Source organism: Oncorhynchus clarkii, chromosome 23, assembly GCF_045791955.1.
Source record: "Oncorhynchus clarkii lewisi isolate Uvic-CL-2024 chromosome 23, UVic_Ocla_1.0, whole genome shotgun sequence".
NCBI classification, from domain to species: Eukaryota; Metazoa; Chordata; class Actinopteri; order Salmoniformes; family Salmonidae; genus Oncorhynchus; species Oncorhynchus clarkii.
Window position 1 is genome coordinate 10,740,532 of NC_092169.1, and position 20,131 is coordinate 10,760,662.

The window sequence follows — 20,131 nt, forward strand, 5'->3', positions numbered from 1 at the left end:
TCTCATGCATGTTTCAGTGTTATTGGCCTCGAAGTGAGCATAGAAGTAGTTTAGCTCGTCCGGTAGGCTCGTGTCACTGGGCAGCTCTCGGCTGTGCATCCCTTTGTAGTCTATAATGGTTTGCAGGCCCTGCCACATCCAACGAGCATCAGAGCCGGTGTAGTACGACTCGATCTTAGTCCTGTATTGACACTTTGCCTGTTTGATGGTTCGTCGGAGGGCATAGTGGGATTTCTTATAAGCTTCCGGGTTAGAGTCCCGCTCCTTGAAAGCGGCAGCTCTAGCCTGTAGCTCAGTGCGGATGCTGCCTGTAATCCATGGCTTCTGGTTGGGTTATGTACGTACGGTCACTGTAGGCACTTATTGATGAAGCTAATGGCAAATGTGGTGCACTCTTCAATGCCATTGGAGGAATCCCGGAACATATTCCTGTCTGTGCTAGCAAAACAGTCCTGTAGCTTAGCATCTGCTTCATTTGACCACTTTGTATTGATCTAGTCACTGGTGTTTATTTAAAAGTGGAATATGAATTGCATCATTCAAGTCAGGAGTGTGTCCCAAAATTGATGGGTTTATTGATCTCCTCACAATTCTCTGGAAGTCACCCTCGGAAGTTTCATCAGCAACACATAACAATGGAGGGCCCTCCAAGCGAGTTGGAAGGGGCAAGGGATTCACCGACACTCACTAACACCTGTCACTGAGCAGCAATCTGGACACTTTGAATGGTCAAATACGCCTACATTTTGTGGATCCCTAAGTCACTGGCCATGTCTAAATACCTGTACTTGTGTTCCAAATATTAATCTTTTTGATTATGCAAAAGAATTACGTTTTAAAGTATGTGAACATTTTGTATGTTTTAAAGTGGCACTCTAGACTCCTTTCACCATAATTTAACACCTGATTTACTTAACAAAAGGAACATCTCAATAAGTGGTCGAGGTGAGTCATGACATATCACAAGTGGTGGGGTGAGCCTTTCCTCTTTTGTTCTCTAATGTTCCTCCAATTGTTCCTCAGACAAGGAGGGAGAGTGATGACATCACAACTTCCCATCAGACCAACTCCTTGAATCTCCTACTCCTTGAAGTTTGCGGTTGTTTCAAAAAAACACTATTTAGCTCAAAACATTTCCTATTTTTCTATTTGGGATATCGCTTTGCAACTGGAAAAGTTCAAAAATCACTGGAGGACATCTTTAAATGACAGAATGTCATACTCACTTCGGCTTTTCATTTAGTTCGCTGCACACAATTGAGGAAGAGAATCATCTTTCAAGACCGGCGTGATTGATAACAGCTGACGGGATGCGCTGTACCAAAACGTACAAATGGAATTAGATGACGCATTCTCAGTTGGATGAGCCTAACATGCTGATATTTGTTGCTTACTACATTAATTTTTACTAAACAGTACATCCTAAATAGCATGTAATATGATTAGTATACAGTATGCAGTTTAAGTAAATAGTAGGCAAGCCAGATTTCAGACACGGCCATTGGCTAATGACTGTACCAAATGTATATTGTCTTTTTTTTTTAACCTTTATTTAACTAAGCAAGTCAGTTAAGAACAAATGCTCAAATTCTTATTTACAACAACAGCCTAGGAACAGTGGGTTAACTGCCTTGTTCAGGGGCAGAACAACATATTTTTACCTTGTCAGCTCAGGGATTTGGTCTTGCAACCTTTTCGTTACTGGCCCAACGCTCTAACCACTAGGCTACCTGCCGCCCCTTAGTATGCATTTGTCTGGAATACTTTGATCAAAATGATAAGTGACTGTGATAATTAGTTCCTTTTTGAGTGGGTGGACAAGTGAAAGGAATATGCACAAACAGAAGATTCTTCAGCTGATATAACTCCATTGAAGATAGTGAGGGGGACGTTGTACAATATAGTCCCATTCGAGACAGGGTTAAATCTGTATCTCTCCAGCACGCTTGAAATTTAAAGGTAATTTCCGATTGAGCCGACATATGCAGCGTTTACCGTGAATAGAGTCTCGGCTGTTGCGGGAACATTGCAGCTGCAAAGACAAAGACATGTTTACACAAGCACATATATTTATACCCTCCGACTAGGAGGAGTCCTTGCACATCTAGATAGCCAATACATCTGTTGCTAGTCAGGAACTTAATTGGTTCCTCTCACTGGTGTAGTCATGGCCCCGCCTCCTGCTAGAACATTCGTGGGCGTGGAAATATATGTGCGTCGGATAGGATAGTTCCTTCTCACGTCGTCAGACCTGACCTCGGGCCCGAATTCCTCGCTCCTCCCTAATCCACGACTGTCCTACCTTATCAGTGACTGAAACCAGACTGTCGCCCTTTGCCTCCCTCTTTAGGAGCCATGAGATTGAACAAAAACATGTTTTGACAGAATGTAAACTTTCTGCACTCCCCCTTCCCCACTCAGTAACTTTCCATAGACCTAGTTCTTATCCACCCTCCACTGACCTCAACATATACATTCATTACATGTAAAGTAATCAATAAGTCCTGGTATGGTAAAATGAATAAGTATATTTCAAGCTAGAATCCAACACCTTTAAATGTCAATTGCGCTACAATGTGGAACTTCAGCGCTACGGATTGAATCCAGCCCCCCTAACAGTAATACAGAATAGTAATACAGGAAGAGTCTTGGAGGTACACTATTATGGGGGCAATTTAAAATTGCACAGCATTATGGGGAATCTTAAGTGGTACAGTATTATGGGGACAGACAGCCTTAGGGCGACAATATTATGGGGACAGTCTTAGGGGGACAATATAAATGAGTTCAAAGGGGGGAAAGGACACCAAGGTCAGAGTTGAGAGGTGAGGGGTGATACTGCTGCTGACTTACAGGTGGGTGGGCAGTGAGGGGGCTGGCTCTGTTCCTCACTGGCACTGCACTGGCTGACCATTGCGCTGTCCGCGCTAGACCCGCACGCAGACACTGCCCCCACCGCAACACACACACGCCAGAGAGAGAGGAGGATCAGACACAGTTCTGTACACACTACTATCTTGCCAAGGCAAAACACTACACCCCCAACCCGACCATACACTAACAAAACACACCACACATTAAATATCCCACCACCACCGTACACAGAGACACACACAGTGGGGTGAGACACAATATAAACCCAGCCCACCACAACTAGCCAGAGAAACAGGGGCGTGAGACCACACTATACACCTCACAATCAAAATACAATACACATGGTTACATTTTCAATATCTAGTTTTGTCCCTATTTTGCCGATGTCCTCTAATTGACAGAGGAGAGTGTGTACTGTAGAGCCACTTGGCCAGTATCCACGTTCCAGTCAAACCTCTCTTTGTCAGTGCCAGAGAGCCTGCCGGTCTTAGAGAGTGTTGCAATGTTTCCCTGACAACATGACACGAGAGTGCCATGGTAAAAGCCAGGTTTTCCCTGTGTGAGCTGTGCTGTGAGGCCCCGGCCGAGCTGCACTGAGTGGACAGGCTTGTTTCCCAGATGAAGCCATGTCGCTGAAGCCATGCGCTCCGCTTGCCTCCCCCCCTACTTTAAACAACGCAGTTTTGACGAGAAAACACACACACACACACACAGGTTTAAGTGGTGGAGTGCCAACTCTTTAAGCCCAGGAGAGCTGTGAGACCAAGAATGGGGAGACTATCTAAAGGCTAGGGATTTGAGGGAAAAACCAAGACATATAAGGCCTTCATGTGACCGTTCAGTATTCAGCTCTGTCTCTCAGACCACAAAGCACAGACTACTGTGCAAGTTTTTCATTCTCAGCAAGACATTTTCTTTTCACTCCGTCGGAATACAAGCCTACTAAACTACTTCTTTGACTTCTCCGCAGCAGCTGTAGATGCCGATAAAGACCAGAGCAAAAGCTGTTCTCCGTTATGTCAGTGCTTCATCATTCCCTCTCCAGACATATATACTCAGCTACAGTCTACATATCCCAGATGTTCACAGGCCCAGACACCCGCCCAACAGTTAACTCAGGCCATCATATGCTTCTCTGGACTTGTTCGTGACCTATTCTCTTTCTAAAGAAATGAAGGAGAAGGATCGACAACAAGGGAGCACAATGATTTTGTAACCCCATTTCTCATATAACCATGGCTTTTTAAAACATATGTATAATCTACACTCAGTGGGCAGTTTTTTTTAAGGTACACCACCCCGTTTACGGAAATGGTTCGCTCCTACAGACAGTGAGTCACGTGGCTGTTGCTTGTCATATAAAGCTGGCAGACAGGCATCTTGGCATTCAGTTGCTGTTCGATTGAACGTTAGAATGGGCAAAACGGGTGATCTAAGCGACTTTGAGCGTGGTATGATTGCCGATACTGGAACCGGGACGCTTTTTTTACGCACGACAGTGTCTAGGGTTTACCGAGAATGGTGCGACAAACAAAAAACATCCAGTCAGCGGCAGTCCTGTGGCCCGAAAACAGCTTGTTAACGAGAGGTCGAAGGAGAATGGCAAGAATCGTGGCGATGGTTAATGGTGTGGGGAATATTTCTCTAGCACAAGTTAGGTCCCTTGATACCAATTGAGCCAGGTTTCCATTCCCCTGAGAATTCAGGCCGTCATGGAGGCAAAGGGGGGTCCGACCCGGTACTAGATGGTGTACTTAATAACCTGTCCTATCTTGCATTCTAGCTCGGTCTTTCTGACAAACACCTGCGCAGACAGTTATATAGATACAAGAAGTGAGAGAACAGAGTAAGTAGAGTAAGTGAAAGTTTGACGTGTACCTTTTCTACTTTTCACATCCTCCTCTTCTGTGGTGTTACAGCTCTCTGTGGAGCCCTGTAGCGGAGAAGAGTGATCGACAGAAACATGGAGGACAGAGAGAAGGAGTAAATGAGAGAGAGAGATAAAGCAGCAGGAAACAGTGTTAGTCTGTGTGGTGAGAGCTGACTTGGGTGAGGCCTTCCCCAGGTGTACGGACAGACGGACGCTCCCTCAGAGGAACACAAACCCTGCACAAACCAGCCAGGCAGACAGGAGAGCAAGCGCACGAGGATCCACACCAAACACAGCGTTTTGATGACGCGGGGTACAAACGGTGTGTGTTAAAGACTGCGTGTACTGTGTATGTGGCTTTCTGGTGGCTGAGCCAGTGTGGTTTGGGCGAGTGAGGGACTCGCGCAGCAGGTGTGGCTTGTGAGTGTTTTGAGGGTTAGTGAGACTAAGAGCGTGACTGTCAGTAGATGTGGAGTGTTTAAGTCTACATGGTGTTAGCATCGCTCTAAGGTACCTTAGTAGAGTTCTAACCACTCTAAGGTATTTTAGCATTAGCATTAACTGCGTTAGACAGCGACTCTTTTGGATTAAAGAGGTACAGTAGCGGCTTACCTTGGTGCCGTCAGCTGGGTTGTGCACAACAGTGGTCTGTGGTTCCTAGGGGAAGCAGGAGAAAGTTTAACATGCGGGGACCACCAGGGAAGGCCCAGAGCGTGTGGGATACACACAGTCCACACGCCCAATGCATGTAAACACACACACATAGCCAAGCACAGGAGCCACAGCACAAAGGCAGCAGATGGGCATCGTCATGGGGGGCAATGAGACATGATGGGGGTTTGAGAATTAGAGGATACTACAAAGAGCCACACTACTCCATTCCACTAGAGGAAGGAGCTATGGACTAATGTCACTTATCATTGGAGATATGGCCTCTACGACGTAAAGCAACAGAGGACAAAGAACACACAGAGAGCCTGATATGAGGATGATGGGGTTCGCTTTGAAATGGGATCAGCAGTTCACCCATCAATCCCCTCCCCCCACCTCCCTCATCCCAACCTTGACCCTGCTGTTGTAACCAGTAACCATGGCAACACTCATTGCAAAAGCGCCTAGCTGCTTAAAATACTGCGACACAGACACCCCCAAGTCACTGTCCCACCCACACCAACAAACAGTAGCACAAAAATGGACCCTCCCACAGGACACTGGTCTACGGACTCCACCTCAACAAAACCACCTACACAAATGAAGATGCAGTCCTTCGGCTAACATTAGCCATTAGCTTAAAGGGATAGTGCGACATTTTGGCAATTAAGCCACACAGAAACATAAAAATGGTATCCATGAGTTAATCCGTTTCTGGGTTAGGAGAAACAGTCTTAAATTTGCCAAAATGTTGCACTAACGGTTTAAATGCTACCACAGGGTCTGACATTCTGCCCTTTAATAAGTTGATGTATTGTAGCTGATTAGAAAAAGCTAGGAGACTGATATAGGATAGGCGGCAATGCCTTGGAACCACTGTCAGATCAACAGAGAGCTGACCCAGAGAGACAAACCATCCTTTAACACTGACCACAGCCAAGTAGTCCAACCACATACAGTCGCTTACCAGTAGCCCTAATGGAGAAGAGTAAGACACTGATCTTACCCATCAGTTTGATGGAGGTGGTCCTGTGATTTGCCTTTGATAGAAAAGGGATTCTCTTGTCTGACATTCCACAATGCTACAATGCATTGTTGCATTGCCAAACACCCAGGTTAGGATTCTGACCCTCATACAGGTTTCATGTCTCTCTCAGGTCACTGCAGCTCAGTAGTCTTCCTGATAGACACCACTATACATGTTTCTAGGCTTTTCACCACAGCTCTTCGCTTCCCCTGTAGCTATACATTCTTTTAACAGGGCCAAGGACCATCAACAGGACTATACCATTGAGATCACTGGAAAGGGAGATAACATTTGACTTCAGATGAGATGTGTTTCTTTGACATGGCGCCTGTTGTCTTCACAAGGAGATACACTTACATAGAGGGACTGCATCTTCCATACAATTGGGCTATCTCTGTATCCTGACATTGCTGGATCCTGTTTCACCCATGGTTTTAATGAGCTTTTGAATTGTTTTGAAATTGGTATCACATAAATTGTTTTTCATATGACCGCCAATTCAGCTATTGTAACTGTGTAGTATGTCAAATCATCAGCTTTATCAAGGGGGGAGAAATACAAACGCCAAATAGAGACCCCCCACAATTTTTAATTGTGGCATGTGCAAAATACCATTATTTGTGTATATCTTCTTGAGCATTGTCATGCATGACTGTGTATGACAAGAGAGTAAGTCTGGGTAAAACAGGAGCCTAGTGAGAGAGGGTCACAGGCACAAACCAGTTGTTCAGTTTAAAATCATCAAAACCATTGTTAACATCAAACTTTTCTCAAAATGGAGGTGAAGAGGAGAGGGTGGAAGAAAGGGAGGGAAAAAGAACAGGGAGAGCCAATGAAGAGGGGATGAGACAAACAGATGGCAAAAAGAAAGAACTAAACAGAAACTTAGGGACTAATCCAATGGAACAGGGTGAGTAAAGCAACAATGAGAGAAAGCAAGTATAGATGAGATACCATTAGTGCTGAAGATGATATGCTGCTGTCTTTGGTGCTGCCGGTACTGCTCACTACACTGTTTTTATTGTTGTTTGTCTGCGGCTGGGACAAAAAAAAAACAACAACACAAAATGACTTCTACAGAGTGCCCACATAAAAAAAGGACTATAGTATACTATGAAATACATACTATAATATTCACTGTAGTGTTTTTGTGGATTTTACTCCAGCATTCACTTCAGTATTTACTGTAGTATATATAGTTAGCTATAGTATAAATACTGTAGTAAAAAAAAAACTGTAGTATATACTTAAGCAATAAGGCCCACGGGGGTGTGGTATATGGCCAATATACCATGGCTAACGGCTGTTCTTATCCACGATGCAACGCGGAGTGCCTGGATACAGCCTTTAGCCGTGGTATATTGGCCATATACCACAAACCCCCGAGGTGCCTTATTGCTATTGTAAGTGGGTACCAACGTAATTATAGCAGTAAAATGAATGCTCTGTCATACCAGTGGTATACAGTCTGATATACCACGGCGGTCAGCCAAACAGCATTCAGGGCTCAAACCACCCAGTTTATAATAGTAATAATTAATGTAGGGTTTTGCGGAATGTAGTATACTGTAGAGCGTTGCTACCTGACCTGAGCCCGACGAGCCTCGACATTATACATCGGGTTATGCTCGGGTAGAGCTTGTTTTTTCATCAATCAGTAGGGTACGGGCAAGGCCTGGGTATAACTAAATTGATCACTAATCATTTTAAGCGGAGCCATTTGCTCGTGCTCTGCTGCATAGTACAGACATACAGTTGAAGTCGGAAGTTTACATACACCTTAGCCAAATACATTTAAACTCAGTTTTTCACAATTACTGACATGTAATCCCAGTAAAAATTCCCTGTCTTGGGTCAGTTAGGATCACAATTTTATTTTAAGAATGTGAAATGTCAGAATAATAGTAGCGAGAAAGATTTATTTCAGCTTTCATTTCTTTCATCACATTCCCAGTGGGTCAGAAGTTTACATACACTCAATTAGTATTTGGTAGCATTGCCTTTAAATTATTTAACTTGGGTCAAACATTTCGGGTAGCCTTCCACAAGCTTCCCACAATAAGTTGAGTGAATTTTGGCCCCTTCCTCCTGACAGAGCTGGTGTAACTGAATCAGGTTTCTAGGCCTCTTTGCTCGCACACGCTTTTTCAGAACTGCCCACAAATTTTCTATAGGATTGAGGTCAGGGCTTTGTGATGGCCACTCCAATACCTTGACTTTGTTGTCCTTAAGCCATTTTGCCACAACTTTGGAAGAATGCTTGGGGTCATTGTTCATTTGGAAGACCCATTTGCGACCAAGCTTTAACTTCCTGACTGATGTCTTGAGATGTTGCTTCAATATATCCACATAATTTTCCTCCTCATGATGTCACCTATTTTGTGAAGTGCATCAGTCCCTCCTGCAAGAAAGCACACCCACAACATGATGCTGCCATCCCCATGCTTCACAGTTGGGATGGTGTTCTTTGGCCTGCAAGCCTCCCCCTATTTCCTCCAAACATAACGATGGTCATTATGGCCAAACTGTTCTATTTTTGATTCATCAGACCAGAGGACATTTCTCCAAAAAGTACGATCTTTGTCCCAATGTGTAGTTGCAAACCATAGTCTGGCTTTTTTATGATGGTTTTAGAGCAGTGGCCTCTTCTTTTTATAGGTTATGTCGATATAGGACTCATTTTACTGTGGATATAGATACTTTTGTACCTGTTTCCTCCAGTATCTTCACAAGGTCCTTTGCTGTTGTTCTGGGTTTGATTTGCACTTTTCGCACCAAAGTATGTTCATCTCTAGGAGACAGAATGCATCTCTTTCCTGAGCGGTATGACGGCTGTGTGGTCCCATGGTGTTTCTACTTGCATACTATTGTTTGTAGATGAACGTGGTCCCTTCAGGCGTTTGGAAATTGCTTCCAAGCATGAACCAGACTTGTAGAGAACTACAATTATTTTTCTGAGGTCTTGATTTCTTTTGATTTTCCCATGATGTCAAGCAAAGAGGCACTGAGTTTGAAGGTAGGCCTTGAAATACATCCACAGGCACACCTCCAATTGATTCAAATGATGTCAGTTAGCCTATCAGAAGCAGCTAAATGCCATGACATCCGTTTCTGGAATTTTCCAAGCGGTTTAAAGGCACAGTCAACTTACTGTATGTAAACTCTTGACCCAATGGAATTGTGATACAGTGAATTATAAGTGAAATAATATGTCTGTAAACAATTGTTGTAAAAATTACTTGTGTCATGCACAAAGTAGATGTCCTAACCGACTTGCCAAAACTATAGTTTGATAACAAGAAATTAGTTTGAGTGGTTGAAAAACGAGTTTTAATGATTCCAACCTAAGTGTATGTAAACTTCCGACTTCAACTGTATCTGACGAAGTTCATAGCATGGTGTCAGAAGTGCTTCAACCTCGTCAAATATAAAACTGGAGAGATTATTTCTCCGAAAACAATAATGTTCCATGAGTTTAGAGGGACGAAAAGTAGCTAACAGCTAACTGCTCTCTAATGTCTAATCATTGAGCAGAGCATCCCAAGCGGAGCCATTGCTATGATTACTCGCAGACTCAGAGCCACCATGAGCCACCATGAGCAGAGCGTGTGCAGAGCGAACAACACGCATGAGCGAGTGACAGACAGAGAGGAGCAGTTAATGGATTTACTAATGGAAGAAAGTTATTTGGGGTTTTGGGCAGGACCGGGCCTTAAATTTGGCAGAAGTAATCGGGCCTGGGAAGGGTAGGGCCTGAACAGAGCGGGCATGTGTAGGGCTCAGGTCTAAAATTCATGCTCCTGCAGGGCTCTAGTATAGTTTAGTAATTACTGTAGTGTTTTTGCAGACTGTTGTATTCTGCAGTATTTACTATAGTGTTTTAGTATTATTATCTTTGACATAGAAGTATAAGCTTTCTCCTTGAGGTAACTACTGGAGCAATTCACTATATATAGAAAAGTATGTGGACACCCCTTCAAATTAGTGGATTTGGCTATTTCAGACACACTCGTTGCTGACAGGTGTATAATATCGAGCACACAGCCATGCAATCTCCAAAGACAAAGATTGGCAGTAGAATGGCCTTACTGAAGAGCTCAGTGACTTTCAACAAGGCACCAACATAGGATGCCACCTTTCCAACAAGTCAGTTTGTCAAATTTCTGCCCTGCTAGAGCTGCCCCGGTCAACTGTAAGTGCTATTATTGTGAAGTGGAAGCGTCTAGGAGCAACAACGGCTCAGCTGTGAAGTGGTAGACCACACAAGGTCACAGAACGGGACCGCCGAGTGCTGAAGCGCTCAGTGCATAAAAATTGTCTGTCCTTGCTTGCAAAACTCACTACCGATTTCCAAACTGCCTCTGGAAGCAACGTCAGCACAAGAACTGTTCGTCAGGAGCTTCATGAAATGGGTTTCCATGGTTGAGCAGCCGCACACAAGCCTAAGATCACCCTGCGCAATGCCAAGCAACTGGAGTCATGTAAAGCTCGCTGCCATTGGACTCTGGAGCTGTGGAAACATGTTCTCTGGAGTGATGATGTCTTCACCAACTGCCAGACCAATGGACGAATATGGGTTTGATGGATGCCAGGAGAATGCTACGTGCCCCAATGCATAGTGCCAACTGTAAGGTTTGGTGGAGGAGGAATAATGGTCTGGGGCTGTTTTTCACGGTTTGGGCTAGGTCCTTTAGTTTCAGTGAAATCTTAAAAACAATGACACTTTAGATAATTCTGTGCTTCCAACTTTGTGGGGAATGCCCTTTCCTGTTTCAGCATGACAATTCCCCTGTGCACAAAGCGAGGTCCATATAGAAATGGTTTGTCAAGATCGGTGTGGAATAACTTGACTGGCCTGCACAGAGCCCTGACCTCAACCCCATCAAACACCTTTGGGATGAATTGGAACACCGTCTGCAAGCCAGGTCTAATCACCCGACATCAGTGCGCGACCTCACTAATGCTCTTGTGGCTGAATGGAAGCAAATCCCTGCAGCAATGTTCCAACATCTAGTGGAAAGCCTTCCCAGAAGAGTAGAATCTATTATAGCAACAAAGGGAGCACCAACTCCTTCTTAATGCCCATGATTGTGGAAAGAGATGTTCAAAAAGCATGTGTCCACATACTTTTGGCAATGTAGTGTGTACTAAAAGAGAACATTTTCCATAACCTGTTGGCAGGTAGGACTGGGGTCTGAACAGATAATTCAGCGCTTCCAATCTTTTCAATAACCTGTCATGTAAGAGATGTCAGGCTACTGTAAATGTGAGTTGTCTGCATAGACATATAGGCCTGCAGTGTGCCTACCAGTGCGTTTGGGTGGTGTTTTTGCGGGGACAATTGTTGAATACTGTCTTCTGCACAGTGCACACTGCTTTACATTTCAGCAGCAGTGTTTTCCCTTTAATACATCAAATGACTGCCTCTTGAAAGTCGCAAGGAATTTGTAGGTCTAGAAAACCTCACTCTGAAGACATTGACACTTCCGTGCGAGCACATTAACATTCTTGACACTAAATGACTGCGTTTTTCTTTCATTTCGGCTGCCTGTGTGGTGGTCTCTATCTGGGTGTTTTTTTTAAGTGGTTTTAAGTCTGTGTCTACCTCTTGAGTGATGTCTTGCTGCATTCGTGTCTGCAGTCTTTGTGGATATTAACATTTCTAAATACACAGGAATAACAACACATGCACTGTAATAATAACTAAGGACTTTGAGAGTAGAAACAGACAGGATCCAGCACTTCGACCTCAATATTGATTGGTACCTGCTGGGGTAAAGAAACCACAGTCCCTGAGGAAAAGCAAAGAACATAGTCTGCGCCACCTTGTGGAGTCAGATCAGAATGAACACTTAACGTCTATGGACTCCAAAGAGACAACTCGATCGCCAATATCGAATAGCTACAGAATCTGGTTGAGGAATGATTTATAAGATACTAGCGGCGTCCGAGTCTGTGCATGCAGTGAAATCCCTTGATGAGAAGGTTGTTGTTTCTCCCAAATGGAGAATGTATGGATCTGGAGGTTTTCCTGAGTAAGACAATGAAGAGTAAGTTGCATAGAGAAGAAGAAATGGATCGATTAAAGTCTCTCACCAACAACCCCACTGTTGCGTAAAGAAACAACACTAGACTCTAAAACTACTTCAAGGCAAAGAAGCCTTCAGAAAGTATTCACACCCCTCAACTTTTTACACATTTAGTTGGGTTAAGGCCTGGAATTAAAATGGGTTAAATTGATATTTTGTGTCACTGGCCAACAGACAATACCTCGTAATGTCAAAGTGGAATTATGCTTTTAGACATTTTTTTTGTACAAATGAATTAAAAATGAAAAGCTGAAACATCTTGAGTCAATAAGTATTTGATCCCTTTCTTATGTCGATCCTAAATAAGTTCAGGAGTAGAAATGTGCTTAACAAGTCACATAATAAGTTGTGTGCAATAATAGTGTTTAACATGGTTGTTTAATTACTACCTTATCTCCGTACCCCACACATACAAGTGAATTTCAATCACAGATTCAACCACAAAGACCAGGGAAGCTTTCCAATGCCTCGAAAAGAAGGGCACCTATTGGTAGATAAGTAAAAAAAAAAGACATTAAATGTCCCTTGGTGGGTGGTGAAGTTATTAATTACACTTTGGATGGTGTATCAATATACCCAGTCACTACAAAGATACAGGCGTCCTTCCTAACTCAGTTGCCTTAGAGGAAACTGCTCAGGGATTTCACCATGAGGCCAAAAGCCACTTTAAAACAGTTACAGAGTTTAATGACTGTGATATGAGAAAACCCAAGGATGGATCAACAACATTGTAGTTACTCCACAATACTAACCTAAACGACAGAGTCAAAAGAAGGAAGCCTGTCCAGAATAAAAAATATTCCAAAACATGCATCCTGTTTAGACACTAAAGTAAAACTGCAAAACATGCATCCTGTTTAGACACTAAAGTAAAACTGCAAAACATGCATCCTGTTTAGACACTAAAGTAAAACTGCAAAACATGCATCCTGTTTAGACACTAAAGTAAAACTGCAAAACATGCATCCTGTTTAGACACTAAAGTAAAACTGCAAAACATGCATCCTGTTTAGACACTAAAGTAAAACTGCAAAACATGCATCCTGTTTAGACACTAAAGTAAAACTGCAAAACATGCATCCTGTTTAGACACTAAAGTAAAACTGCAAAACATGCATCCTGTTTAGACACTAAAGTAAAACTGCAAAACATGCATCCTGTTTAGACACTAAAGTAAAACTGCAAAACATGCATCCTGTTTAGACACTAAAGTAAAACTGCAAAACATGCGGGAAAGAAAATAACTTTATCTTCTGAATACAAAGTGTTTTGTTTGGGGCAAATCCAACGCAACACATCACCGAGTACCACTCTTCATATTTTCAGGCATTGGGGTGGCTGCATCATGTTATCGGTATGCTTGTCATCGGCAAGGACTAAAAATTGAGCTAAGCACAGGCAAAATCCTAGAGGAAAACCTGGTTTAGGCTGCTTTCCAACAGACACTGGAAGACAAATTCACCTTTCAGCAGGGCAATAACCTAAAACACTAGGCCAAATATATACTGGAGTTGCTCACCCAGACAACGTTGAATGTTCCTGAATGGCCGAGTTACAGCTGAATTAAATAATCTTGGAAATCTATGGCAAGACTTGAAAATGTCTAGCAATGATCAACAACCAATTTAACAACCAACTTCAAAGTTCTTAGAGACTTACCAAGAAAGACTCACGGCTGTAATCTCTGCCAAAGGTGATTCACACCCTTGACTCAGGGGTGTAAATACTTATGTAAATGAGATATTTCATTTTCAATACATTTGCAAACATTTCACTGTGTTTTCATTATGGGTTATTGTACTGTACATGTGTGTAAATGGGTGAGCGAAACAAATACATGTAATCCATTTTGAATTCTGTCTGTAACACAACAAAATGTGGAATAAGTCAAGGGGTATTAATACGTCCTGTAGGCACTGTCCCTAAATTCGCAACTATCCGTTTATTAACAGAGAGGTTCTTTAGGAATTCATGAGAGGTGTTGAAAGGTATAGAGAACTGTGTTCCGTCAATAAAAGGTTAACAGCAATATGCAATTCAAGTTTCAGCTGGTACTGAAATACTTAACGGTGACAAAATGACAGTGTAACATTTTGACTCACTGACGTGCTCACTGGTGCTCAATGCTCACATTCCCCAGAAACTGAACAGGAAACTAGGCGTATGTCTCAAGTCACAACTTCACAGGAGAGCAGTTTGAATGTAAAAAAAAGTATTTTAATCAAAATGCGTTTTTTGGCAGAAATGCCTTCTCGAACATGTGAACTTTCATATGCCGTAATAACAATCTTGTATGCCATCTGTAAATTTGAATACAATTGTTAAATTACTAGCCTAGTTGGTTAAGCCACAGAAAAAGACAGCAACCTTTCCCCTAGCCATGATTGGCTGAGATAATGAGTGGGCTGGACATACCGAGAGATGAGTTTCAACACCGGTTGAATATGGCCGAAATTACATTGTTGCCAGGAGCACAGTTACGCCCTGGATAACATGAAAACAGCCCTGCTAGGGCGAGTAAAATGGTCAGAGTTTGTGTGGGGGCATTGCACACGGTTAGTGTGAACCAGAGTTACTTGACAAAACAACAATGGGCCAAGCAAGCTGTACATACAAAACGGAAAGGACACAGGACATCTTATTTAATGAAAGGGTTGCAGTCTGCCGTGAAGCTTTCATCCATGCATATGGGTAAGAGTCTAGCTACTGTTTCAGATATTATACAGTTGAAGTCAGAAGTTTACATACACCTTAGCCAAATACATTTAAACTCAGTTTTTCACAATTCCTGACATTTAATCCTAGTACAAATTGCCTGTTTTAGGTCAGTTAGGATCACCACTTTATTTTAAGAATGTGAAATGTCAGAATAATAGTAGAGAGAAATATCTATTTCAGCTTTTATTTCTTTCATCACATTCCCAGTGGGTCAGAAGTTGAACTGCCCACAAATTTTCTATAGGATTGGGGTCAGGTCTTTGTGATGGCCACTCCAATACCTTGACTTTGTTGTCCTTAAGCCATTTTGCCACAACTTTGTAAGCCATCCCCCGTGCTTCACAGTTGGGATGGTGTTCTTCAGCCTGCGAGCCTCCCCTTTTTTCCTCCAAACATAACAATGGTCATTATGGCCAAACAGTTCTATTTTTGTTTCATCAGACCAGAGGACATTTTTCCAAAATGTACGATCTTTGTCCCCATGTGCAGTTGCAAACCGTAGTTTGGCTTTTTTATGGCGGTTTTAGAGCAGTGGCTTCTTCCTTGCTGAGCGGCCTTTCAGGTTATGTCGATATAGGACTCGTTTTACTGTGGATATACAGTGGGGCAAAAAAGTATTTAGTCAGCCACCAATTGTGCAAGTTCTCCTACTTAAAAAGATGATGTAATTTTCATCATAGGTACACTTCAACTATGACAGAAAAAATGAGGGATAAAAATCCAGAAAATCACATTGTAGGATTTTTTATGAATTTATTTGCAAATTATGGTGGAAAATAAGTGGTGGTGGAAAAGCTTACATTTACGGAGTCGGAATTGGCCCAATACTGTATAGCTTACTGTATTTTTACAGCTATTCTACATTGCATATATTTTTATGGAGTGTGTATGGTGTTGTGGGGAGTGTGCAGAGGTGGTAAGCATGGGGTTTGAGGTAGTGCTGGTTTGGCGTGGTGCAGGGGGGCCAGAGAGGAGCGGGGCCCCGGCTGTGGGATGGACCCTAATGATGCTCAGAGTGAGGTAAGTAGGTGCCTGCACATGCACTCCACATCTCCTGTGCCTCAGCCTTACCTAATTCCAGGACTCAAGGTCTGCAGCACTGCTGGATGTTATCCTTCCCCTCTAATCAGGGACTAATTCAGACCTGGAACACCAGGTGATTGGAATTTCTGGTCAATCAGTAACACTGATCAATCAATCAATGACCAGGAAGAAAATAAAACCAGAGGTAGTGCGGAACTCAAGGCATGGATTTGACTACCCCTGTCCTGTGGGTTACTACAGAGAGGCTGGGATTGGATAACCATTTCAGTGTGTCCCCAAAGTATGTATTGTTCACAAGAGACAAGTGAAGTCTCCACCCATTTTCGTTTCTACTGGGTTGTTGCTGCTAAAGATTTTTTTGCGGGCAACCAAGACAGAGAAAACTAAAGTTGGAAAAAAGACTTGAAGGAGAAAAATGAGGGTCCAATAAATACTCGAAGATCGAATGAAGAATAAAAAATATAGATATTTACAACGGCACAAATGTCCCCTATTCCTGTTGCTAGGCCAAGCCTGCTGCCATGGAATACATTGCCATGGTGGTGGTAATGTGTGGTGGGGTGGGGGGGGTCCTCAGAGAGAAAGAGTCACTTGTGTGTCCATTTTCAAACAGATCCTGAAAAGCCTGCTTTAAAATGTTCTCTCTCCTATATATATTTCTTTTCCGCTGCAGTTTTACTTTTATGGCCCATTTTTCTCTGCTGTTTGGAGGGTTGTAAGGGAAAGACCTTGGCTATGGTTTGGGGTTTGAGTTTTTGGCTTGGCACTGACCTACAGCTTCCTTCTAGGCAACCCTAGAGCTGTGAGCCAAGGTGAGGGGTGAGGGGACCTACTCTGTGGGGAGACAGTGTGCTAGTCCATAGGCAGGTAGGTTTGGGCTGGTTTCTAGGGAGAGCATTGATGGGGAATGCAGATGTGTGTGTGTGTGTGTGTGTGTGTGTGTGTGTGTGTGTGTGTGTGTGTGTGTGCGCGCACGGGTGCAGTACGTGAGAGTGTGTGTGTGTGTGTGTGTGTGTGTTTTAGTGTGTGTGTTCTGCGGAAGGGAAATGGTTCTGGTGGTGAGAATGTTGGGGGATGTTGGATGGAGTTGAGAGAGCCAATGGAATTCCAACAAGACAAACTGCCACAGACCCTCTAGCACCTCAACCGAGAGAGAAAGAGAGAGAGAGTGAAAAGACAGAGCAGATCTCACCATTAAACAAACACTGGAGCTGGACTTCCTTTTCTGAACAGATAGCAACAGAGAGGAGGGGAAAAAACAGGGCATCATAGGGAAAAAGGAACCAATAAAAATAGGACAAATAAAGCTTCCATAAAGCTTCCAGTTAGATCCCAAAGAGAAAGAAAGCACCACAAGAGCTTTGAGAGGGACAAATGGGAAACATAGAGGGAGGGCTTCCTAACAATAAAACAAAATGACATAGCTGTAAAGCAATATGGATCTATTAACTTCAGGATCGGTGGGTCCCCCGCGGGACGGTTGAGCTAGCGTAGGCTAATGCGATTAGCATGAGGTTGTAAGAACAAGAAAATTTCCCAGGACATAGACATATCTGATATTGGCAGAAATCTTAAATTCTTGTTAATCTAACTGCACTGTTCAATTTACAGTAGCTATTACAGTGAAATAATACCATGTTATTGTTTGAGGAGAGTGCACAGTTATGAACTTGAAAAGTTATTAATAAACCAATTAGGCACATTTGTCTTGATACAACATTTTGGACAGAAATGCAATGGTTCATTAGACCAGTCCAAAATATTGCACATACACTGCTGCCATCTGGTGGCCAAAGTCTAAATTGTGCCTGGGCTGGAATAATACATTATGGCCTTTCTCTTGCATTTCAAAGATGGTACAAAAAAAATACAAAAAACTGTAGTTTTTTTTTCTTTGTATTTTCTTTTACCAGATCTAATGTGTTATATTCTCCTACATTCCTTCACATTTCCACAAACTTCAGTGTTTCCTGTCAAATGGTATCAAGAATATGCATATCCTTGCTTCAATGCCTGAGCTACAGGCATTTAGATTTGGGTATGTCATTTTAGGCGAAAATTGAAAAAAAGGGGCAGATCCCTATTAATATTCGACACATTTTGCCAGCTAAAATAAAATGGTTTGAAAATCTCCTGGAACTTAAATTCTTAATGTGTGTGTGCATGTGATGTAACCTTAAGGTGGGTCACAATTGTGTACTTAGTTGATTTCATGATATCTACGACCGTTGGATATCCATTCCTCCCTTATTTTATTTATTTATATATATATATATTATTGATATTTGTAAATTGACCAACGATATCGTGCCAGAGCCGGCCATGATTACAAACACCTGCATGTACTACCCCTACTGTATTTATTTATTTTGCTCCTCTGCACCCCATTATTTCTATCTCTACCTTGCACATTTCACTGCAAATCTACCATCCCAGTGTTTTACTTGCTATATTGTATTTACTTCGCCACCATGGCCTTTTTTTTTGCCTTTACCTCCCTTATCTCACCTCATTTGCTCACATTGTATATAGACTTATTCTTCTACTGTATTATTGACTGTATGATTGTTTTACTCCATGTGTAACTCTGTGTTGTTGTATGTGTCGAACTGCTTTGCTTTATCTTGGCCAGGTCTCAGTTGTAAATGAGAACTTGTTCTCAACTTGCCTACCTGGTTAAATAAAGGTGAAATTATAATAAAATGTGTCCAATGGAAACCTATATTTAAGCAATAAGAGGCAAAGAGGTGTGGTATATGGCCAATATACCATGGCTAAGGGCTGTTCTTATGTGCGATGCAACGCAGAGTGCCTGGATGTGAGTGCCCTTAGCCATGGGATATTGCAGTGGTTGAAAAAATACCCAATTGTCATACTTGAGTAAAAGTAAAGATACCTTAATAGAAAATTACTCAAGAAAAAGTGAGTCACCCAGTGAAATATTACTTGAGTAAAAAGCTAAAAGTATTTAAATATATTAAAATATACTTATCAAAAGTAAAAGTATAAATAATTTCAAATTCCTTATATTAAGCAAAGCAGAGGCACCATTGAATGTTTTTTTTTACATTCACGGATAGCCAGGGGCACACTCCAACACATAATTTACAAATGAAGAATGTGTTTAGTGATTCCACCAGATCAGTGGCAGTAGGGATGACCAGGGATGTTCTCTTGGTAAGTGCGTGAATTGGGCCATTTTCCTGCTAAGCCTTCAAAATGGAATGAGTACTTTTGGGTGTAAGGGAAATTGCATGGAGTAAAAAGTACATTACTTTCTTTAGGAATGTAGTGAAGTAAAAGTAAAAGTAGTCAAATATATAAATATTTAAAGTAAAGTACAGATACCCCAAAAAAATAACTGCTGGTATATTGGCCATATACCACAAACCCCCGAGGTGCCTTATTGCTATTATAAACTTGTTACCAACGTAATTAGAGCAGTAAAAAGAAATGCTTTGTCACACCTGTGATATATGGTCTGATATACCACGGCTGTCAGCCAATCAGCATTCAGGGCTCGAACCACCCAGTTTATAAATACTTGTGACCTGCGTGGTTTGACATGAAACCCTGATAAAGACAGCTGTGGAAACATTGGTGAATAAATGATTGCATCGGTGCTACTACGGTGTGCAGCTTTAAACCTGGGTATTGTTTGGCCTTTGTCGATCACGGCAATTCACTGCATGCACTGACTCCTTGTTGAACAGGGAGAATCCCTTAGGATCAGAGGAGAGGTTCGCTGCACCACAGGAATTGTGGAAAAGTTCATGCTTAGCTAAGTCAGTTTTTTAGAAAGCCTGTCCATAACGCAGGCTCTTTGTTCCTCTTTAGTTGCACAGAAAAATAGACTTT

The 20,131-nt window shown here is 42.4% G+C and overlaps 1 protein-coding gene across 9 annotated transcripts in view; it reads right to left on the minus strand.

Moving 5' to 3' along the window:
• The window catches only part of LOC139381196 (calcium/calmodulin-dependent protein kinase type II subunit gamma-like), a 135,212-nt gene that overhangs the window by 14,112 nt on the left and 100,969 nt on the right, over positions 1–20,131 (minus strand). For 2 of the 9 annotated variants that reach the window (XM_071124630.1, XM_071124628.1), the window contains 4 exons: positions 7,377–7,460; positions 5,357–5,401; positions 4,753–4,807; positions 2,854–2,946 (listed from right to left, as the gene is read on the minus strand). In XM_071124630.1, coding sequence (XP_070980731.1) covers positions 2,854–2,946; positions 4,753–4,807; positions 5,357–5,401; positions 7,377–7,460 — 277 coding nt within the window. The remainder of the gene's footprint in view (positions 1–2,853; positions 2,947–4,752; positions 4,808–5,356; positions 5,402–7,376; positions 7,461–20,131) is intronic. The other 7 variants (XM_071124634.1, XM_071124631.1, XM_071124636.1 and 4 more) reach the window with 5 other exon arrangements.